Consider the following 25,555-nt stretch of genomic DNA (forward strand, 5'->3'; position numbering starts at 1 on the left):
TGATTCCCTTTTTGTATGTTATGGTGACCATAGGATGAACTGTATCTGAGACTGCCGTCTGGGTAGAGAGGTCTGGGTTCGTATGGGACCACGAGGCCGCCACTTGTGATACTGTCGTATGGGCAGAGAGGTCTGGGTTCGTATGGGACCGCGAGGCCGCCACTTGTGCTGAGACTGCCGTCTGGGTAGAGAGGTCTGGGTTCGTATGGGACCGCGAGGCCGCCACTTGTGATCTGAGACTGCCGCCACTTGTGATCTGAGACTGCCGTCTGGGTAGAGAGGTCTGGGTTCGTATGGGACCGCGAGGCCGCCACTTGTGATACTGTCGTATGGGCAGAGAGGTCTGGATTCGTAGGGGATCGCGAGGCCGCCGATTGTGCTGAGACTGCCGTCTGGGTAGAGAGGTCTGGGTTCGTATGGGACCGCGAGGCCGCCACTTGTGATCTGAGACTGCCGTCTGGGTAGAGAGGTCTGGGTTCGTATGGGACCGCGAGGCCGCCACTTGTGATACTGTCGTATGGGCAGAGAGGTCTGGATTCGTAGGGGATCGCGAGGCCGCCGATTGTGCTGATACTGTCGTATGGGCAGAGAGGTCTGGGTTCGTATGGGACCGCGAGGCCGCCACTTGTGATACTGTCGTATGGGCAGAGAGGTCTGGATTCGTAGGGGATCGCGAGGCCGCCGATTGTGCTGATACTGTCGTATGGGCAGAGAGGTCTGGGTTCGTATGGGACCGCGAGGCCGCCACTTGTGATACTGTCGTATGGGCAGAGAGGTCTGGGTTCGTATGGGACCGCGAGGCCGCCACTTGTGATACTGTCGTATGGGCAGAAAGGTCTGGATCCGTATGGGATCGCGAGGCCGCCGATTGTGAGATCTTGGTATACATAGTAGGAATCCCCTGTCCTTAGGTGATAGATATATGTGGTTGTAGGATTGTAAATAGGTTCTAGGGAGGGGGTAACGTTCTGGCTGGGTTAGTGAGGCCCTGATGAGTGGGTTCTATCTGATCCGAAAACCCAAGCAGAACAGGGGGGGAGCTGAGGAAGCTCAAAACATAACATGGCTGCATAATCCCAGAGGGATTGCTAGTGAGCAAGGACAAGGAGGCTGTTTGACATATAGGGGGAGGGAGCAATGAGGGGGGCTGTTTACCGGCACCCATTCCTTTGCTGAGATCGTTTTGAAAGACCCCCGGTCCTGTGCAAGCCGAAAGGCTTTACAGAGGCAGACATCACCTAAGAAAACCTCCTCATTCGCCTTTTTGTGACCAGAATTGTATTGTGATTGTTGGAAGGGATTAGCAGACTGAACCTACTTTGGCCTGGGCTGGACATACAATTATGAATGAGTTTCAGTTCTGCGTTCAGTTCGTATATTTACACATATACCATTGTTAAATATACTCAAGGAATTTCAGCAGTTCGATGCTATATTTATATTTGTCTTAGAAACAAGGTGCTCCTAAAGGGTGACGGCTCAGTGATAGTGATATATAGTGAATAAAAGTGCAAATATTGATACATGTGGCTGATAAGGATAATAGATTGTTTAGCAGAATCAGTTGGAGATAATGCGCAAACAACGCGGAATGCAGAACCGCTGTAAAAACAAAAACAGAATTGTGCTTACAGTGACCCGATCTTGATTAAAAGCTTGCATCCATTGAACTGTACAAGGCGTCCTTTAAATAATGTTGTCTCCAAACGAGTGGAAAACAGGATGGTCGAAAAGACACGTATAATATTGGGAAGGAATATATGAGCGTAGCACCTAAACCATTGTGTACTCCAAGCAATCACAAAGGCACAAAGACGAAATACTCAGCAGATAATACCCTGTCATAGCCCTGAGGAGAACTCCAAGAATAATATTGGGGCTTGAATCACGTCGGCATCACTTACCATTTGGGAAACATATGCATGAGATTATGATCCGCTCTAAGGAAATGGTTTGAAAATTCCTAAACCTTGAGAGCCTGATTATTTGTGCCCAGTGGGCAGCAAATTTCAGAGGGATTTATTAATTGAAAAACAAATCATGATTATTGTTGCTGAATTTAAGGAATACATGGCTGGTTCAATATTGTAGTCTATTTTTAACCAATTCATTTTGTATTTATATTGTCTGTTATGTTTTTTGCATTTATTTATGGTTTGACTGTATGTTTATTGTAAAAAGAAACAGTGTTTCCCTGTTTCTGGCACAAAAGATAAAAACTAAATGGTCTAAAAAAGTATAAAATTATGGATAAATAAATACTAAAGACCAATGTAGTCAGTGATTGGTCTGAGTCTGCTCAAGTAGAAAACAGCACCAAATGCGGCAGCTAGATAAAACTCCCTAAAAGTGGCACTTTCAAAATTGTAATTTAATACTGGACTTTACCATCTGAGAGGAAAGACACCAAACATGAATTGGTGACCTGTTCCCATTTGGAAGCTACAGCTTATTATATGTGAGAAGGTAACTCCAAAGTTATTCTGTGGGAAAAGTTGGCCTGGCAGTTTTAAAAAACAAACATAAGACTTTTTCACTACCAGGACATGTAAAACCTAAACATTTATCTCCAACTTTTTTAATGCATTCATCCTTCCATCTGGGCTGTCGCGGGCCTACCCTAGGAGTGACATATATATTATAAAGGAAGGTTTGGGGCTGGTAAAAGGTTTAATTTGCCAGGTGGAGATGGCAGTTTAAACAGCACACAGGTTGCAATGGAAGGCTTGAGACAGGTTTAAAGAGCTACTATGAGGGTGGCACAATTACTCCTGCAGGCCCACTGGTAGCATCTAATTCACAGGCCCTAGGTACATGTAGTAATACTTCACTAAGGACTTACAAGTAAATTAAATGTGGTGGTTGGGTATAAGCTAATTCTACAATGTTTTAAGGAGAAGACACAAGCACGTTATCACTGATTTGCAGTGATAAGGTATACAGCAAAAACAGGAGATGGGAAGGCAAAATGTTTGGGGACAACCTTTCAGAAAGGCCCAATTCTACAGAAATGCTTTGAGTTTTACAGCTTGGCTTTAGGTGTGCCACACTTCTGTCATAAACATAGAATGTAAGCACTCTATTTTTTCATTAGAACAATTTGGTGAAACTGCAGTAGAACACTGTGGAATCAACTAATAACCTGATGCTGGTGTTCGAAGGTCATGCTTTACTCAGAATATTATACTTTGCTCTCACATGGCGGAGGACGATGGTGTGAATATATAGAAAATGTGCTAGCATTTTAGCTTCTGGAGCACCTGCCATAAATTCTTTGACAAGATCATCATCAGAGAAAATGGATTTGGGGCCTGTAGAGCCCACCCGCATGCCTCTTAGGAGTGATGCTGTGTATTTTCTGGAAGTAGGAACCATGTTCCACAGCCCAGTAATTGCTGCCACAACATATTGTTCATGTTGTGGTCAGCCAATCAGGCTTCCCAAATCCCCTTTCAAATTAAAAATTAGGGCATATCTGAGCATCAACAGTCCAGATATCACCAACATTTTCTGGTGATTAACTCCTTGATGCCCACCGAAGTTCTGAAGAGATTTTGCCACCCTTAGGACACAGGGCCTGGCCAAAGGCCCTCGTGAGTGGGTTTGACACATGCAGAGAGGGTTGGCCACAAGCCATGTGGCCAACCCCCTGCTCTGCACTACCTACAGTGTGCAGGGGGGTGAGGGTGGTGGCTGCTCTCAGGGGGATGGGCACAGGGCTGGCCAGAACCTGCGGCCAACCCTTGCTGTGCAGCAGGAGGGTTGTCCGCCTCTGTGGGGAATGGGCATATTATGGGGGTGAAGTTTGAGAGCCAGAGCTGCGTGATCACCATGGTATCGCAAAACAAATAAAAATAACATGTGGGTTAGGGGGTCTGCAGAGGTCTGGGCAAGGACTTATGGACAACCATCTTTGGCTATGAGTAGCAGGTCTCCACAGAATTTTCAGATTTCACCAAAAATGTTGTTTTTAGCTCAAATGGAAGGAAATAATTCTGCCAGAAAACATGCTATAATGTATTTTTCTTGATGCACATAATTCTGTCCTACATGCTGGATCATTTTAGTCATCCTGGCAATGTTAAAGTGTGGTTTTTAATATCACAGATATATAATAGATACCATGTGTGTAATACCATCTGAGGGTTCAAGTGGCAGTTACAAACCATGACGTCACCGAAAGCCTGGATGGAAGTAGTGCACCATGATACACAGCTACCTGTTAGGTATGTTCTCTATATTAAACAGTGGTGGTATCCATTGTGTAGTTATTTTTCAGACCACGTTTTCAATTTAAAGGCCCTTTTTTAATTTCCAATCATTTTTTTAACCCAGTGGGGAGATTTGCATGAAACATTGATAATCTACTTACTCAGTTGTGAAGATCTGCTTATGGGGAAGAAAGTTAATGGTGAAATGATAAGTGATTTCCCATTTTAGCTCCCATAGGAAAGTTTCCTAACGGGCTATATAGCCCAAACTCTGAGCACATTTATGCCAAAACTGACATGAAAGATGAACTTAAATAAGATTGCATACTGTTTTTATTTGATGTAAATCTGTTGAATAGTTTTTGTGATGTAAGCGTTTAAAATAACAAATCCTGATTGGGCTTTAAAGGGTTAATACTTAATGTATTCCTCTGCCGTTTTAATCACATTCTGAATTATTTTACAAAATATGATTGGCTGAATTAGGACTAAATATATATTTTTCTGGGATCTTCAAACTCATGGGTTGGCTCCTACTTGTGTGATTTGTAAAGTTACAAAACAAATTCAGCAGTCAGGGGGTCTAACCCCAAAGGTGAATGACTCAATGCAGTGGTCACAGCCAACCAGATACCTGGAAAATACAAAATATGCTAGAGAAATAAGCATAAAAAATTGTGGTCATCTCAGGAGTGGCAGCCATTTTTGAGTCTCTTCTGATTTGGCCTAGTGCATAGGGGGTTGTTCTCTTGTGGAGGATTAAAGCCAGCCACTATGGTCCATCCTCACTATGTATGGCCAAAGGCCATGAACAGTGGGATCTGACCACCAGAGGGTTGAGTGCATGGCCTGACCTGTCAAATCTCTTTGGCCAACCCCCACTGAAAATGGCTAAAAGCCCTGTACCGCAAGGGTTGGCTGCTCACAGTGGGTTGGGCATACAAAAATGTTGCATGGACTTAGTGATCATAACAATTCACTGAAAAACCCAAAGGCCAACATGACGTTGTGGTTAGCTTTTCTGATAATATATTAACATATGATACTAACAAAAATCCATAGAAATTAATTAAAAATATATATATAGTTAAAGGACAGTTATAGCTACAAATTAAAATCGAAAAACCACTGAAATGTGCATGTTGTGGTTGGGACTAAAATCTCTAAATACCACAGCCATGGAAACCATAATTTGCACACCATATGCAATGCTTATGATCTCACTATATTTATCCCATGAAATATCAACACCTAAAAGCAAATAACACATACTCAAACCAACATGCTAGAAAATATTCAAATTTAACACCGCACCAGCTTTCCCAAATGTTCACCAATGTTCTTGATAGTGATACGATGGAGGACTCTCAGGTAGCAAAAAGATCTAACCGCAAATTACTACTATGACAAACGCACTACTGATCAATCTTCCTGACCCACTGAATCAACCACCTTAAGAAATTACAGTGTTAGTCGAGCAGGCTGATTTTTATTGAACCTCAATTTATCTCAGGCACTGGAGACAGTACAGATGGATTACAAGTTTGAATAAATAAACAATCACTGAAGAAACAGAATTAAAAAGTAGTAACTAATAATGTCAACTCGAAAATAAACAAATCGTGGAATTAGACTGATGCACCAATTTAAACTATTCAATTTTTAATCCACCAAGACTTACTGAATCATCCGGATCAACATCATTAGCCTAGGTAGAACTAACGAATATCACTACAGCAATGGAACTGAATGAGGTTTTGACAAATCCTTCCACACATTCTACCTGTACCTGTGCAAAATAGTGGGAAAAGGGCTTCAATCTAATATACAGCCAACAGTGTCAAGACCAGATCAACTGCCATACCATATACCCATTGGACGGACACTTGAAGTTTGTTAAAAAACACTGCTGAAACTTTCACCTTTTTGGTTAATTAGCTCACTTGTCCAATCAGTCAACAAATGTCCATCCAGCAGACTTTGTCAGCACCCTGCCAGCACATTATTGAAAGAGTACAATAGGCCACACTGACCTCAGTACGTCACCTTCTGCTGGGCAAATAAGGATTACAAAAGGAACATTACAGTTACAGTCACAATCAAGAATCACTACTTTACAGAACACTGGTCCAGTAACCACTGATTCTCTGAATAACATTAATAGAAATGAAGCCCTAAAAGAGATACTAGTTTGACAACTATGAAATCAAAGCGCTAGACCTATGCCTAACATACAAATTTGAAGGCCAAAATATGTCTTAAATCACAATAATAGACTCAAAATAATGAACTGTTTTTCAGAACTACAGAATATAAACTTGACCTGCTTAATGAGCACTTGGTTTATCTTTAATCAGAGGTACAAGAGGGACATCAACCAAACACAGTGGGAAACTAGATCAACAGTTTGAAAAATATGGGTATGGAGAACTGAATTTGGACAATTGTGCATCATAGATTTTCTAGTTAAAAAATCAAAATATCACCATATCCTTAAAACCAAACAAGTAAATATTGAAGCTAGGCAACAAACGTCAAAAAGAATCCATAACATGTATGGACCAGAGCTTACTCATGATTATGTTAATTTTCAAAGCTCAACTAACAAGTCTTTTTAAACCAGAGAGTTGTAACTCCAATTAACTCTAAACTTACGATAAACCTCAAATTCACGCAGCATTCTGAACATATAGAACAATTTTATCACAATTCAAGACCCAGTTTTATCGATCTGCTCATGGAACATCACAGGTATGACCAGCCTTCTCCGGACATCCAAAGGAAATTTACCCGCATTAATAAACAATTATCAAGTGATCAGTTTTCAAGAATCCTAGAAAAATTCATTTTTCAATTTATTTACCATAACCACATATGAAATTACGGCCACAAAAAAATTCAGCATGGCCATTTGAGTGTAAGATTTATAACACTAACAGCAATAATCTAGCAATCAAATCTTCAGTGATTCGACTTAAATCAAGTTGCTTTGTGATAGCTCTTCTTGAAGGCTGCTATAAGAAAAAAACTGTAATATTGAACATATATTTCCATACTACATTACTAAAAGACAAATCCAAATATCTATCAACCCTAGATCACTCAGATAAGATTCTTGACTTCTATGCTCAATTACAATCATACAAACAGGTAACGTCAACCAATACTTATTTCCTTCAAATAGAAATGTTCAGTCTGGAGATTCACCTGACATTTTTTCACATTCAACCTCCAGTTACATCCGTAGCTAAAACCATCAAAATAACACACCAAGCAATAATTAATTATATATATAACTTACTAAATGAATTCAGTTACTAATCATTAAACGGAAAATTCACAACTAATAAACTTGCTTACAACACATTTCAATATTCAATGGGAAATAGTACACTCATTTACACTTTTATTCACTATTCCAAGTTTTATTTGTGTAAAAACGTTTAAATTCAGCAGGGACATGAGAGTGATCACAACTCCTGTGTGATCCTACTTCAGTTCAAGTGAAGCAATTGAAACCTAAAATGAATATAAACAGTGCTTCATTTATATCAATAAACAGTAAGGGCCCGCTTCACAAAGGTAAACTTACACTTTTTTTTATGATTACTTTTTTTTCAGTATTCAAAAACAAACAATTGAATAGTCAAAGTCAAAGTAAGTTTATTGTTTAGTTAGTTAAAACCTTGACAATATAAAAGAACATATAAAACAATCAATAACATTTACCAATTTTTAAAATATAACATCAGTTTGTTGCTGATAAAATACTAAACACTGTTGATTAAACATTCTCTAATTGTTACCCCGGATCCTAATCAATTTACATCGGCGGAATCCCAACCATTTCAGCAGACTTGATCTGTTGTTAAAAATGTAAGTCACTTGCTTAACTTATGAGGAGACAAGATTGCCACCTTCTAGCTAGATATTTTAGAGTCAGTTTTCAGGGTCTGTTCAAAGGAATTAAGGAATTTAATCAATGTGCAATTCAATTGTGGATGCGATGGATCCCGCCCTGAAATTATTGCAGCTCTACAGGTCCTGATACCTCTGGCGTTTAAAGCGTTTCTAAATAAAGTGACTCATGAATTGTGAAGTTTGGGGCATGTAGAGATTATATGAATAAAGTCCTCTTTATTGCTATCGCAAAGTCGACATGACATAGGCCCTCTGTGCACCCAGGTTGGCTGGTCCACAATTTACGTTAGTTTCCCAAAGTGTACAGCCATCAATTGTCTCTTTAAATAGATTGAGAACGTAATGCTCAAGTAAGGTGCCGGTGCAAGGGTCTTGTAGTTTTTAATCACCATCCAGGTATGCGACCTTGAGCTGAAGATGTTTTTATCGAACAGCAGTGAATTGAATTTTGCTGATTTGTTTATTACTTGTTCGAAGGACTGATATGACAAGTTATTATTCCATAGCTCGGCCGTGCAGGTTGTTAGCAGGGATTTATAAAGATATTGGTTATATGGTGATTTTTTTTATCCTCATCCACTTCTGTCCAAAGGGCTTTGTTAATTGGTGAGTTTACCATGTTCTCTGTCAATCTGTACCAAAGCTTTATTGTAGTGTACATTCTCCCTAATTTTTCGTTTAAAAGTCCAAATTAAAGTCGAACCTAGGCCGGTGAAGCCAACTGATGTATCTGGAAGACATTTTTCTCTGTTGAGACTAACAGTTTGTTTAAAAGGTCAAAATCTTTGCCGTCTAGAATGGTACTGGCACACGTTAGCGTTGAAAGCATTTTTGCCGCCTCACCGCGAGCAGAGGTTTGTATGACGCCCCCTTAAATTTTTTTGCCAGTATACTAAAGGCAAATGTTAGTGCACTGGTTCTCTGTGACATATAGATTTTTTGCTCTAGATAGTTTTGTCTGTTATCTATATAGAACCCCAGATATTTATAACTTTTTGCCCTCAAGCCAGATGTTCTGCTTGCTTCTTCAACGATTACCGATCAACATTGTTTTGGTTTTTGATGTGTTTATTTCTAATTTGTTAGATGAAATATATTCTGATGTTTCATTGAGAGCTCTTCGAAGGCCGGTCTTAGTTAAACTCATTAACACCACGTCGTCGGCGTATGAGAGATATGTTAGCAACAATTGACCTATTTGCAGAGGAGGGGAATTAATGTGATCAAGCCTTTGACATAAACAAATTGAAAAGGTGCGGCGCCAATATGCAACCTTGTTTTAGGCCTTTTGTTGTAGGCACCTTGCTGGATAGTCTAGAACCGTCACCTAACTTAATTCTTAACCATGTTTGAGAATAGAATTGCAATACTCCAAGAAACAGTCTCTCTGGAATTTTCCAGGCTCGCAGTTTTTTCCATAGGAGGTGACTGTCTACGCTGTCAAATGCTGCCTTTAAGTCTATAAAACAGAGGTGAAGTTGTTGTTTCCACCGCTTGCATTTGTTTGCTATTAGTGAGAGAGGTAAGATGTTCGTGATCGTCCCTATGCCTTGCCTGAAACATGTTTGGTTAACTGGAATCAGATTAAGCTTATTTGACCAGTCCTTCAGATCTTCCATAATGAGTGAGGCATGATATATTTCTTCCACACCTAATAGGGCGAATAACTTGTAGATTGATGGACTTGTTCTATCTCCTCCTTTAAAGATCGGGGTCATTATCGATCCTTGCCAATTCGGTGGAATGCAATTTAGTTGCTCTATTTCTTTAAATAACATGAATAGATGCTCGCTCCAGAAGGATGGGTCGTTCTTAAAGATGGCTTGAGGAATGCCATTAGGAACTGGAGCACCGTCTCCTCTGCCTTTCTGTATTATACGTATTATTCCATCAGCCGAAAAAGGGGACCGACCTATCTTTACTTTGAGGGAACTGGTGCCATATTTGGTGTGAAGTTTAGTGATTTCCTCAGTTGGGTAAGCACCTAAATCTGTCTTTACTGATGGATTGCTTGTGCTGTCCTCTCCTGGTTTGTTAGTATCACCACCTCCTTGTATGATATTTTCCGATATATCTTTTGCCTCCCTTAGTTCTTGGTGGTATTGACCATCCTGGTGGTTCGATGATGGATTATCAAGAATTGTGATTTATGTGAACTTTGTTGTTAGAAATTTAGCCCACTCGTGTTCTTGTATGTTTGAGGTTAGCGTATTCCCCGGCCTGTGTAATTTATTTATCATTTCCCAGAATGTATTCTGAGTTCGTTTTCTTTTCACTACAGAGTAATTCAGCCCAGAATCTATCATTGATATTTCTCTTTTCTTCCCATAACTTTTTTTATACGCTTTCCTCAACTGACTTACGTTGTCCCAAGCTGCTTGGTCGAGGTATGTTATTTTGAGCCTCCTGATGGCTTTTTTAAGTTCACGTTTCAGGGTGCCCACTTCTCCTGTCAAATTTTGTATATGTCTATTTTTTGTAGCCTGATGTTGTTTCCTGGGCATTTATGTTTTAAATTCTGTTGTAAAGTGTACCCATGCTTGGATTTTATTTAGGGCCTCTATTTCACATTCCGTTATCAGCCTCATTAATTTAATTTGAAGTGCTTCTATAGTTTCATATGACCATATTAGACATTTAAGATCAATTGCATAGATGCTTCCCTCTATTGTGGGATTGGCCTGATGTTTGGGTAATTTTAAGCTGAAATATATATGCTGATAAAAATGGTCACTCCTAGTTGTATACTCTATCGAGAAATGGGAGAGTAATTGCATCAATGATAATGAAATGGCTATATAGTCCAGTCTAGATCACGTCTTTCCTCCATGGAATGTATGTTTGGGCGGAAAGTCGTCTGTAGTTCTGCTGTTTATTACTCACAATCCCAGAAACTCTAAAGCTTTTACCAGGCATTGGCCTACATGGTCCGGGGGTATCCTCTTTAGCTGGTATTGAAGTGGGACGTTCCATTATATGTTATCAGCTACTACCTTCTTGTCTTCATTCGCGGTGTACATTAGATTGGAGTTAAAGTCTCCTGTCAGTATTATGTCCCATAGGGGATATGTGCTCCTTATGTCTGTAATGTTGCAATTAACTGGGCGTTGCGGGCTTTTTTTTCCCTTACTTTCGGATGTGCATACATACTGATCAGCAAGACAGTTTTTGATCTGCCGACAACGCATGAGGTAAGTTTAATCAATTGTACATTTGGTCCCGGATAGACTATCTGTTCTGATTTGATGTTTAATGCTGTGGAAACAGACAGCCAGACCCCCTTTCGGCCGACCATGTTTCTTAGTTTTTACTGCAGGTGAAGTATAGTTTATGTACCCAGCCAGGGGTAAAACGTCCAATGCCCATGTCTCCTGAAGTGCTATTATGTCACATGTTTCCCAGTTTTGAGGGTGGCAGCCTTTTTCCAGCCATTTTTTGCCCCGGCAATGTTCCATTCAAGCAGATGTGTTTCCCTTGTCAAGTTTGTTGGAGAACATTTCCGTGGGTCAGTAAGCCTTATCTACTCTTAGTGCTCCTGGCAGCCAGCTCCATCTGTCTTGATCTAGTTCTAGAGCTGCTTTCTGATCTTTCTGCACCCCACTCCTCTGTGAGGTTAGTAGGCTGCTACCTTTTGCACACTGCAGAACTGAGAACACCTGCTGGTTGTTTTTTCTTTGTCCTGATCCGTGACTCACATTGTGGTTAGATTTTACAGTCAAAGGGCTGGGGTAGCGTGGTGTAATCGGTCTTGACAGCTTAAAGCCCCAAGCTTTGAATTGCGTATTAAAATTCATAATGAGCAGAACTTCTTCTTCTGACTGCCATGTGGTCAATGTTTGGCCGATGTTTGCGTTATTTTCTTTTTAAATAAACTCTACGGCAAGTAAGTTCAAATGTTTTAAAGCTGGGATTTCTGCTGTCAATCTTAAAATGTTACCTCAGTTTAGTATATCAAGCTGCCCTTTCGATTCGTATTCTGGTATTAACACTATTTGTAGCTTCATTAGTTCTTGCTCTTGCTGTATTACCGAGGTAGACTCTTCGTGCTTATCTTCAGCTATAATTAGCTTTTTTCGTATTTGAACTCTGAGATTTCCGTATTGGGCCATGCTGCTCTTTCTAGTGTAATGAGCTGGGATTTCTAATAATGCCGAATTTACCTGATTAGCCTCCTTCTTGTTTTTACTTGTTGTTTCCTGCCCAGAGTATCCTTGTTCACTCCCTCGTCTGCTTACCCATGAAGATTTCAATTGCATGCCTTCTTTTATGCTTGCTCCGTCTTCGACTTGGACATGGGATCTGAGATTTTCCTGTGGGGGTCCTACCCTTTTGCTATTATGAAGTATGTGAGACTGAGACTTTTGCCTCTCAATTTTCTCGTTTGTTATAGTAGGCTCTCGGTTTCCTAGCTCATTGACTTCTGTAGTACCTTGGACATTTGTTGGCCTTCCTTGACTTGTTGTTTCCTTATTTTCTGAGCCCTTTAAAACTTGGGTGTTGGAGCCTTGTGTCTTCCACGCTGTTTTTTCTGGCTGATCATTGCTCTTCCAGTCTTTTCCATCAGGCTGAGTGCCTTGTATTTTTATGTTTGGTGGCTGTGACCTGCTTGCATCATGTGACTGGGCCAGTCACTTATTTCCCATTTTATGCTTGACTATTGTCTGTCTTTCCTCGTGGACATATGACTTTGCTACTTTTCTATTTGTTGTCTCCTGGGTTCCCACTGGGGCTCTCATTGCTGTGATTGTGTCCGCTCCCCTTTCCTTGGTCCGATTAGCTTCTGCTAGGTTATCGTAATCCGCCTCCTCTTCCTTTTAATAGCCACTCGAGGTATTGGCCAGGCTTGCTGTAGAACTAGTCAAGACGGTTACTGCCTTATTCACCCTGGTTGAACTAAATGTAGGGAATACCTTGGTGGCCTGGTGTTTTGTTAGTAATGCCAATCTATTTCTTGCTTTTCTATCACGCTTTTTTTGTCCTCGGGTCTGCTTTAATGCTTTGTTTCCCTCCAGGTTTGTTAGGCTTGAATCTTCTTGGATTGGCTCTTGGTGTATGGGCTTAAGGTGTACTGGGCTTAACTGATCTTGCATTTCTTGTGGTTTAGATGGTGTTTTTGTTCGCTTATGTTCTTCTTTTGGTAAGGATTGCGAAGATTGCAAAGAGTTAACTACGTGCGTGTCATGCTCTTCAGCGTTATAGTCTGTGGTCACCAATTTTAGTCTGTTTAGCGTTATTATCTGTTCTAGTAACGTTGGTAGGAGGCACAGTTTGTCAATTATCGGGCCACAAGCACACTGGGCTGAATATTTAAATTGTACTCTTATAGGTAAATTGTTCATATTGTCCAGTTTTGAATTTATTCCTGCAATGTGTAGGGCTGTGATGTTCATTAATTCAATTTGAATGTCCATTTTATCTTATTGCATATTGAGGGCCTTTGTTGTTTGCAATGTTTGTAATAATGATTTAAAAAGATCCAGGTAGCTACTTTGGTCACTCAATGTCTCCCCTTGTATTAATTGTTATTTTGATTCTTGTTTGGTGAATTGATTTAGGGTAAATAAATAGCTGGTATCATGAGAAGAGTGGAAGTAATTATTGTTATTATGTATGATTTTTTGGCCTTGTATGTCCGTATTATTTTGTGTATTGGCATTGTGCATTTCACCAGTCAATGCTCTTGATTTAGTGACAGAGGTATGTAAGGAGTCTTTGTTTGATTTAAGCCTAGGAATTTTCAGCCATGAGTCGTCCAAACCTTCTGGGTCATTTTGATCTTGATCGCCCGAATGGACCTGTGCTACTATTTTTAACCTTTGTATTGTCCCAGTAGTTATTGCAATCCTAGGGGTGGAAAATGTTGTTTTTACCTGATATGTATTAAACTTCATTGTCAATATTTCTGTTTTTGTATTTTGTCCTCCAGCTAAATCTTTTATCCCATGCTGTGACGGGCCAATTGCTTCGAACTTATTATCTGATATATCTTCTATTTTGTTATTTGATTTGTTTGTCTTTTCGTCTAGGAGCTGCTCCTTATTTAAGAGTACTTTCCTGTTGTTTATACGGTTGTCTTTTAATGGCTACTCTAGGACTGCCAGGTTTGTTCCTGCCAGGTCCGGGTCCAGGTTTAGTGGATTCATCAGGCCGTTTGAATCCCTTGTAACTTGTGTAGGGTCGTTTTGTATTTCTTTTATGATTATACATGGAGCTGACCTCTGAGGAGCCAATGGTGTCAAGAGGCCTGGTTCCTCTTCTGGCATTGAGTAAATTAAGGTTCCAAGATCTTTAAGGAAAGAGAATCTAGAGTCCAAACTTGAATTCCTTTTTCTGTCTTTGTCTGTATTTCTAAGCATTGTTAATATTGGAGAGATTAGAGGGCTCTTTTGAGTATATCTTCTGACTTAGTTGTTTGTTTTATAATCTTTTTTTTTACGCTTTGCTTTAAGTTTTTGGTCTTCTGGCCCGGTGTCCTCCTAATTCTGCCTGATCTAATTTTGTTCTCCTCAGCAATCACCTGACTGTTGATTCTGCTAATTCTGTGTTGGATATTTGATGTCAGGTGGCACTCAGCTTGCTCACATAGGCTGTCTATCAATATGTAACCACAGTTTCCTGGATGTAAATGTACAGGGTTGTCCTGTTGTACTGTTGTACTGCTGCTCAAGAATTGATAATATTGCAGCACTGACCATTCTAGCATGGAAAGGAAGCACATAAAAACACCATTCTTTATGATTTCTCTATTGTTTACAACACTGCTTTCAATAAGAATCAATAGGGAACGGCTCTGGAATAAGCTGTGAAACTGGAGAATGAAATCATCATTCTTCATAGTAGAACGACACAAAGATACTTGGGCAAAAATTAAACTAACTTCAACAAACGTACTATGACCAAAAATGTGAACCTTGAATGGCCTTAAACAAGACTGCATTTTAGCACCTTTGTTGTTTTCATATACACTGCAGACCTGCCACATTAGATAGCGATGACGTTCTTCCAAATAAACTCAGCAATCAAGGCATTATCCCTGAGATCTACCATGATGATATTATCTTTTTCTCACTAACTTCAAAAGGCTAGAAATGTCTGCTATCTAAACTTAATGATTATAAATTAGGAAAATGACCTGCATGTCAATTACTCAAAAAACTAAGCTGTTGCATTCGGGGGAACAAGCTAAAACAGGATCCTGGGATATTGGAAGCGCAACCATGGAACAACTGCACAGTTACTCCTGTCTGGGAGTAGCTGCTGATTCAAAGTTATCCTGTTTAGAAAGCAACATTTAATTACAATCATTAAAGCCATGAAAAGGTTTGCAAAACTCTATGTAGGAAGAGCAATAAGCCAATCCATCAGGATAATACCAACTAAGCTCATTCTATTGTTGCTTTATGCATTGCTGGTATTTAATTTAAACAAAACAGATCTGAAAAAAATCTATGTTTAGAACATTAGGCAACTACTAAATCTACGGCCAGCTACTCCTAACAGCAAACTTAGGTTGGAACTAAACTTAAGACCAATGGCCAGTTTTCACAATGCTTCAACAATAAACTATATGTGTGACTGTAGAAATGCGAACAGTTTTACAATAAAAGGGTTAATCTTTAAAGAACTAAATAAAAATACATTAAAAAAACTTGATTTTATCCTGGATAAAATTGGTGACGTGATCAAGCAACATATTCTTTTGGATCTAACTACGCTCTCAACTTTGTATCGCACTGAGGGGAAACAGCTGGTAAAAAGAACTTTAAAGCATAACTATAGTAAGAAAGGTCAAGGCACGCTATTAAACTACAAACAGTGCTCTAATTTACAACTCTTATCTAAATTGCAAGCAATCTTATCTTGACTCAAACCTTGAGGCAATAAAGATAAGTAAATACCTGAGATTGAGGCTACTTTACATTCCTCTGTTTAAGTTTGAAACATCTTGAAATCCTTCCCTTAATAGCAAAGGTTCAGACCGTCTATATAGATATAAGACTAAAATTATTGAACACAGTGGGCCTGATTTACAGTTCTGTGGACGAGTTTCTCCATCACAAATGTGACAGATATTACATCAGCTGTATTACAAGTGATTACATTGATGAATCTTTATTGCTAGGTTTTAGAAATCTTATCTGATGTTGTATTTATTGTAATCTCATTTGATCAATACAATAAACGTATTATTGCTATACCTTACTAAAACCAGTGAATGATATCAGGGTAATGTGGTATTTAATCACATCAATAAAAGGATGTACACCATTTTGTGATATTATCTGTTTCATTAAGGGAGAGGTTATAAGCATTCAGTTTGGTGTGCAGGTTATGTGTAATACATTATATTTGAAATATACTGAGGCCTTGAATACGGGTTTGGTGGTCAATAGCATCAAACTTGCAGGTATGGTAAATACCTATTGCACAGGGTTCGCTAAATCAGTTGTGTTAATGGTAATGAGTTTTTACCATGTAGAGCAGAATCATTATTTAGTCCATGTGTTAAATACTGAATGTGTGTTATTTGGCACAGGTGGTAAATACGGCACCTGATAAATAGTATGTGCACAAACCATTGGAAGTGCAAATTTTCAGGCACTGGACGTTCCAGGGTAATTTATTACACATATTCACATTAATCTGTGTATGTCATGTCATAAGGGGTACCAACTCTCCAATGGTACTGCCAACATTTATTGAGATTGGACTGCAATAATGTTAATGTATTGCAATCTTGATGATGAAGGGTTTATTCATCATTGCAGTAGTTTAAGGGGGATGTATTACCACAGTGGGATAATGTTGCTGTTTGCCAGAATCAAGACAATGTGGTTTTGTCCACAGTACCTAACATAGCAGTTCAATAAACACAGATCCACATCACCCAGCATTTGCAAATAAACAGTGTGCTTCATTTGACTGTTTCATGAGACTTGTTCCGGTCTATTTGAGGCCACCTGGGGTACATCAGTGCAGTAAATTGGCACTAGGCTGCAAGGAAATTCTGCTGGAGCATAGATGCTTGCTTTGCTGGTATTGACCAAGGCAAAACCTGTCTCCTAATCCTCCTGGACCTATCCTTGGCCTTCGACGCGGTCAACCATGAAAAACTACTCGAACGTCTCAATTTCAGGATGGGATTGGATGGCACTGTTCTAGAATGGTTTAGGTCCTTCCTTCAAAACCGGTCACAGACATTCCTAATCAACGATAACCTATAGTCACCATCCCTGGTCACGGTTGGAGTCCCGCAAGGATCAACCCGGTCCCCCACCCTCTTCAACCTTTACCTAGAACCGCTTACCGAAGTATTACACACTGCTAATATCTCCTACCATATATACGCTGATGACACTCAGATCTACATCAAACCTCATCTCTCGAAGAGATTCTCTCCCTGAACGAAGCCCTGAAACTCACCGTCCAATGGCTAGCATCCAATCAACTTACACTCAATGCAAAGAAAACAGAATTACTCCTGGTCTCCCTCCCAATACCAACCTTGAGATCCAATCATGGATTAAGGCTATCACAGCCTTAAATTGTCCACCTACAATCGTGGACTCGGCCAAATTCCTGGGAATTACCCTCGACAGCAACCTGAACATGCGGGACCACATTAATTCAATGGCCAAATCAGCCAGATTCCACCTTAGGAAATTGAAACCCTTCCTCGATGCTCCCGACCTAAAAATGTCATCTCCAGACTGGAATATGGCTGCTCTACCCTCTCGGTTTTACCCAAGATCTCCCTGGCACCTCTTAAAGCCTGCCTCAATGCGGCCGCCAGACTACTTACCGCCACAAGAAAATACAATCATATCTTCCCACACCTGAAAGCTCTCAACTGGCTTCCCCAGGAGGCAAGAATACAGCTCAAACTAGGAAGCATCACGCACAAAGCTTTATACTCTAACTCCCCTGCATACCTGGCACAGAAACTTGTGATCTCCGGTGGAATCAGAAACTCCCGTTCGGCCAGAGACCTTTTACTCCAACCTGCACGCTTTCGGAGAAAAAAAAACTACAATCGGCCCTTCACTGGGGCTGCTCCAAGAATATGGAACTCTCTCCCACCGGACATCAGAAGAATTCCCTCTCTGGCTCGCTTCAAAAAGGATGCCAAAACCTTCCTTATGGGTAAATTTCTCGTTTAAACTTTGCCTCAACCACCACATTGGCCCTGAACTATGGCCGTCCATTGCCTCCCCTCGGACTACCTGGTCCCCCGGCTGAAACTTGGGGCCTTATCTTGAACATTTGTAAACGTAATCTATAATATGTTACCTCATCTTCAGTACCTGGTTATGTAATCTGTAAATATGTGCCCTTCTCTCCCTTATGTATCCTGCTCCCCACCCCCTACCACTCGATCTGTAACTGGTTCATTCAAAGCCCGTCTGTATATTGCTACATTGCCCTGTAAAGCGCTCTGATACGGGTCAAGTTCATGCTCTATAAAACAAATAAACAAACAAACATTAGCTATGTGGAAGTGCAAAGAGAACTGTATATGCTGCTCACTCACTCTCCGCAAGGCATCCATCACTTAGCCGAGTATTTTGCTAAACATTTACTAAGAAATACTATGCATTAATCCTACTGTATGCTGTGTGTTGCCTACTGCAAAGATAGTAGCGCTGCCAACATTTTCAGGTGGGGGGTTGAAGTTGATCTCAATGATGGACTCAAGGGTATCTGTAGTGCTGAAAATAAGTTTAATATGTTGCACATATCTTGCATGTGTATCTTCTAGATCTGAAGTGGACTCATGATTATGGGTTTCAGCCTTAATCTGTCAATTCTGGCTCTTATCCTGCATTGCTGCACCATTTGAAGTAATTGATTTGCGGCCTGGTCCCATCCTCAAGCTGCATCTGGCATAGCATAATATAGTGGTCTCGCAGGGCTGCAACCATGGTAGTGTACTACAGAATGGAAATGTGAGCTGCTGCAATCAACCTGCGAGAGCTTCACCTGTCCATGGCTGTTTCAGTAGGTCCATGAACTGGGACAGAAAGGTATCAAACCAGGGGAATTTCCAAAGGCCCTTATTAGGAGTGTAGGTGTTATTTAGCGCACCTAAGAAATAACAATACCATAGGGCATGTTATTTATTGAGTACAATGAAAAGGCACCTATTATGAGTTTGTGGGGAATAAAATATGGATTTTGGTGTTAAACGCACCAAAATCTGCATGGTACAGTAAATAACAAACATATTTCCACTGCTCAATTTCGGCAGGTTTGACTTGACGAAATTTAACGAAGTGTGAGGTATTTAACGCAGCCGATAATTATTGGATATGTTAAATACATTTTAACTTGTAATTCCGACCCCTGCGTAAACAGGGGTTTACACACCGGTCAGAATTAACAGCGCCTCTCACAATCAGGCTGTTTATCACTTCATGTATCCCTAAGAAACACACCTTTAAGGTTTCATCCATGGAGACTGCCACAATGTGTAAGCCCTTTATTCACTGCCACTGTGGCAGCCCACAGAAGCAAATTCAATATGTCATCTACAACTCCTAATTAATCTAACTGTGACACACAACTCTTTTTTCGCTACCATGTAGCCAGAACAAAGAGACGAAAAGACAGTAAAGAAGAGCAATCACAAAAAAGTACCATGCTGGATAGTTCTTTGTTTGGTGACAAGTGTGGTCTAGGTATTGCCCTGGATATTACTTAAGAATTTTAACTTGAATCGCTGGGAACCACTGTGGACACCTCTTTAAGAAAGGTCTTGGTCGTGGCCATGCTCATGGATGTAGGCATTGGTAAGGAACTTCATATGTGATCTCAACTTACTTGGAAGAAAATGTACATGGATGTTGGGCAGCGCCACTGGGTTTACCTTTGTCTCCATCATAATCTCCATTGTAGTGGTGATGGTGTAGACATATACATGACAGCATAACCTCTATCATTCTAGACTGTACACACTCACTACCCGATCAGTCCCCATCCTTTGTTTCTGTCCATGCCTGACTAGCTCCTATGGGACAGCAAGGACTCCAGTTACCCGCAGTGTGGCATATGGATGTGGGACCAGATTAGATGTACCCCTTGCATGTTCAGGCCTCTAAAGCCTTGCTATGGATACCTTCTGACTGGTGGTCTTGTCATGAAACAATATTACAATGCACTGCCCGGCTAATGTCTCTAGTGCTCAATTTGCTTCGAGGGCTTTGGGAACCGCCCACATTCTCTTAGGTCAACCGCTGAGTAGGCCCATAAGTCAAGACACCATTGCTGTAGATTCCTGCTTACCAACTAAATAAATAGTCTTTTTAGGGGTTGTCAGTGACTGATTGGTTTTCATCAAGGCAAGCGTATTAACCATAATTTCAGGCAGGACCGCTTCACTAATGAAATGTATCTCCAAAGGAGGTTTCATCTTAGTGTCTTTACACTCAGTGGATTCCTCACACGACCAGTAGGTGGTGTGAGAAAATGGGGCTGATGTACTCAGATATCATCTAACCCATACATACATCCATGCAATGACAATCGTTTTCTCATTGCTTCATCCATCCAGACACTGATCCAGATATCTATTCATCCACCCATCGATGTACTTTCTTATCCATACATTCATTATTCACAAACAATAATTCATTAACTCATCCGCTCATCTATCAGTGCACCGATGCATCCTTCATTCAGTCACTTAAACATACATTCATCCATGCAGTCACAACGTTTTGCCTTCTGACCTCCAATATTTTACTTTTTTTGCGGACTTTGTTTTTACTAGTCGTAGGAATCTGTGCTCTTTTTCACCGCTAACCAGCGCTAAAGTGTCTGTGCGCCTTTACTAAAATGTGGTAACATTGGCTTATCCACATTTGGCATATTTAATTTCCTTATAGGTCCCTAAAAAAGTATAGTATGAGTGCCCAGGAGATGCAAAGTAAATGTTGCTTGTGGGCCTGCAGCACCGATTGTGCCACCCAAGTAGAACTTTAAACATGTCTCAGGCCTGCCACTGCAGAGCCTGTGTGTACAGTTCTGATCTTGCTGCAGGGATTCTGCTTATGCACAGAACTATGCGCAGGAAACCAGGACCTCAGAGAATTGTGGTGTACCAGAAACTCCCCTCAGAACCAAGAACCCCATATCCGACTAGCTTAGTGTCCCATTCGTTATCCTAGATCTAGCTAGGCGGTCCCAATGTATAGACAACCCAGAACATGCGACTTAGATATTTCTCAGGAGTGGTGGGAATCCGAAATACCTGTTTGTACTTATTTAGCAGTCCATAACAAAATAATACAGACACGGTAAAGTTTAAAGAGTTTATTTTATAAACCTCGTGTCCTAAGATGCAGTACTTTGGCTAACACTAGTAGACAAATGGTTAAGATCAGAACCATCAGCATTGTTACAATACCATACACAATGAAAGGAGCAATCATAATAATAATGACAGTGGTAAACAGCCACACTCCTTTCTCTAGTAACTAATAAGTTTATTATACTAATAGAAGGTCTCTTAGGCTAACAGGGGGAACCCCATACCGTATAGATCAGCTTAGTAGAATCACATCACAGGATCAGCTAGGCTCTCTCATGCATCAGCTCTTCTGTTCGAATGAATCTAAAACATTCTGTCCTGCAATATTAAAAGCACTTGTCCTTCAGATATTGGCAGCTGCATGTAGGATATGTCTAAAAAGTGGTACGATCAATCTGAACACAACACTCTGCACCGTCTAGTATCCTAGACTTGTTCTTTACATGATGTACAGACGAAGGTCGCAGCACACTGTTAAGAATGGTCACCTCTAATGTAGGCCCTGGACAGTCCATGGACAGGGTTCAGTGTATTTAAAAAGTGGAATATGTACTTTGAAATTTTGCATGTCCTGGTAGTGAAATATTCTTAAATTCGTTTTTTCACTACTACAAGGTCCATCTCTCCCATAGGATTTTATTGGGACTGTCTTATGACATTTTATAAGTGCGGTTTCCAATTGGGAAAAGATAGGAAAACACAAATTTAGTATCTCTGGAATCACAATTTGAAATCACAACTATTTACGGTGAAGTTGTTTTTTAAATCGCAGGTCTGAAAATGCTGCTTGAAGAAAGTTAATTATACAACAATAAGACATACCATAGATGTATAGGTTATAATTGTGGACTGTATAGCCTATATACAACCAGACATGCAATTAATTTCTGTCCTTATTTGCTGTTTATATGTATTACCTCCCCTTCCTCTCTGTCCTTCTTTTTTATCTTTTGTGTGTTGCTGTGTATCACTCATCTCAATCCAAGTAGGCATAAATATATATAACAAAATATTAGTTGTTATTTTATATATTTTTTTGTGCAAATAGACTTTAAAGTTTATAGATATACATCATGTATACATTTACCACATATAGACATGTAACACACAAAGATAAAAAAAAGAACTACAGAGAGGAATCACTGGTTGTAATGGTTTTAATTTTAGCTCATGCAAAGTGAGCAAACTGAGCATTCCTTCATCATAACTGTGCTGTTCTCAGAGTTGCATGAATTCTAACTTGCTGTTGATGTTTTGCAAAGGTGACAAAATTCAAGTTACAAAGCTGGAAAACTATACATGTGAGTAAAAAATGCAGCAAAAAATGCTGTAAATTCCAGTGAAAGATTTTATCGCAACAAAGGATGCCACAAAAGTGTTTTTTGGGAGGGAGCGAGGAAGGATGGTCAAGGAGTAATGGAGGTCAATTATGCAAAACCTACTTTTGAGAGGGGTTTTTAACCAGCAGATGTTTGTCCACAGTTTGCATCCTTTGTGGAACTTGACGGTGCTTGCAAAGTTCTCCCAAAAGAATTCACTGATCTTGCAGAGGAAAACCTATGCAACTTTACTCACCCGTACATACTTGCTAGTACATATAGGGAGCACTTAGCCTTGCAATTTAGACCAGATGTTGGTTTGTAAATGGGGTGATATACATATGGTCACCCCTCTCATCAAATTACAGACAAAATAATTAATTGGAACGTAGGTAGTAAATTCTCAATAGCGTACAAGGCAAAATTACATGTATGCCCATTATAAGGATTTCAATCCCCACCTAGAGCTCAAGTAGGTGTACACAATCTTTTTTGCATCTCTCCTACACTGTACCACCTCAGGCAATGTTTGCCTGATCTAATACTTTATATAAAGCTGTTCACAGTGGGGCCTGCTGTATGACTGAGACAATTTAAAACAAAAGTAGCATCAGGGATCTCCAAGGTGGGGGACCTATGGCAGAAGGGGGGGTGGTGTCATTCACTCAGCTGCAAGACATATATAAGCTTGCGATAACCGAAACCTATCGCTATGCCCAAATACGGCACGCCTTGCAGGGAGCGATCCTGCAGACACACAGTTACCTGAATCTTCGCCGCTAGAGGATAGATTACTCACTGACCACCTCCAAACGAAAGTCATTTCCCTGACCTATCAAAGATTTTTTTTTTTAAAGTGATAGCATCTCTAGAAACCACATACAGATGTGTTCATGGACTGGTGTGACATGAGGTGGCCCTGGTTGTAACCAGTGAGCACGAACTGCTGGAGCACGCACCCACTCCAACGTGCCCTAATCTATGTGAACATTCCAGTGTAAAAGTTGAAGCAGGGTCAGGGTAGGTGCCCAACGATTCCTTGTACAAGACAGCAGGGCAGAAAGATCTCCATCGGGACATCTGAGGGAGTTGTGAACCAGTGTAAAAAAAAATCCATATGGATCGATTGAGCAATCTCCCATATTACTACCTTCATTCAACGCGGAATTATTAAAGATCAACTAATATGGATGCATTTTACCAGCTGTGGTAGACACATTCTCAAGGGTTTGGTTTGCTTAAATAGCTAGTACAGATGCCCCGTGCATTCCATTGACAGTACCTAAGGGGGCTCAGAGGAAATAGTTTAAAGGGGAATGTTTAAGCATATTCCACACCACTCGTAAGAATTTTAATAGAAATGCTGGAGTTTGTACCGGAAAGCCACCTACATTAAATTTGAATAAACTGTAGCCTGAAGCAGGACTGATGGTGCCCGCGAGATGCATTTCATTCGTTCTCCTCTGGGCTGGTTGGGTCAAGCCCGAAGAGATTCAGTGGGTGAAGTCCGAACTGAAAGGCAATGGTGCGATGTCACGCCAAGGCCAGTGGTGCAGGAGAGGTCGGAGCCTGCAGCGGGCAGGACATGGTTAAGCTGTCAGATTACATGGAACCAACTCCATGATGGAAGAATGCGCGCCATGGAATCAATCCTACAGTGCCAGCAGCAGCTCTTCAGGGACACTGTCACCACAGGAGATCTGGTCTCACACACACACCAAGGATCCACCCATTTTCTGGTTTTGAGAACATGGGCTCATAAAAAGAAGCAAAAGAATCACTAATGTGCCTGGCATCCTCCACAGTGATGCCCTTCTGCCCGACTCGTCATAAGCTCAAATTGTCCTATTTTGTCATTTGAACGAAAATCAGTATTACATATACTGATGACAATGTGTTCATAAATAATCCTTAAGTATAATATAATAATTCGGTATGATTCAAAAAAACACACAAGTAGATCAAAAGTACAATCTTTTAAAAACAATAATATTCCTAAAAACCTTATGTTGTTTTAGAGGAAAAGCAACTATTAAAAATGAAAACTGTACCTTTAGGCACTTCTACGCAGAATCCATTGGCATCACGCACTGGTTCGTCTTTTTCAACATCATATTTAATGAGCGTATGTGGTACAATTTTCTGGGGGGAAATAGTGAGTCAGTTAATCATGTGAAGATTTTCCCCACCAAATTTGCATTAATAAATGTTATCAGTATTTTAGGACGTTTTTGTAAAAAGTATGTTCTACAGGCAATATTATTATGAAGAAAGTACTTTTTCTAAAAGTGAGTGTTTCAGCTCAGTCACTGTGAATATCCCAATAATGACTGATGCTTGTTAATGTACAGTAGCATGATCTTTGATCTAAAGATGGCTCCCTCCAGGTGGAGGTGTTGTTTTCCCTTCCAAACAAACCTGTGACAGACCCAGTAAGCTCTTAAGTGTTATTGCCTCTCCTGTGTTCAATAAAGGCTGTTGATTACCCTTCCCGGATGCATGGTTCTGGGAATCAGGTGAAGGTGCATAACGAAGGGGTAATTAACAGCCATTTCTGCCCCAGAGTTAAGGGTAGTAAGGCTATTAGTTGAGTTGCTTGTGCTTACATTCACAGTGGACCTGGCCTGGTTGTTTGGGCTGGACTGATCCTATTGGATAAGGATCAAGGCTGATTTGCAAATGCCTAGTTCTTAACTGGGGTAGCATGGTGGGCAAAAAAAGTGATGGATTGGATTCCGGCCCTGAGTAATTACCAGCAGCTGAAATTAATTCAAGCATCCACAAAACAGGTGTCT

The 25,555-nt window shown here is 40.4% G+C and overlaps 1 protein-coding gene across 1 annotated transcript in view; it reads right to left on the bottom strand.

Moving 5' to 3' along the window:
• Positions 1–25,555, bottom strand: part of SLC27A2 (solute carrier family 27 member 2) — a 426,278-nt gene that overhangs the window by 99,776 nt on the left and 300,947 nt on the right. Inside the window, exon 6 of the mRNA XM_085644259.1 lies at positions 24,812–24,902. Within this exon, the coding sequence (XP_085500385.1) occupies positions 24,812–24,902 (91 nt within the window). The remainder of the gene's footprint in view (positions 1–24,811; positions 24,903–25,555) is intronic.

The sequence above is a fragment of the Triturus cristatus genome, chromosome 3_1, assembly GCF_964204655.1.
Source record: "Triturus cristatus chromosome 3_1, aTriCri1.1, whole genome shotgun sequence".
NCBI classification, from domain to species: domain Eukaryota; kingdom Metazoa; phylum Chordata; class Amphibia; order Caudata; family Salamandridae; genus Triturus; species Triturus cristatus.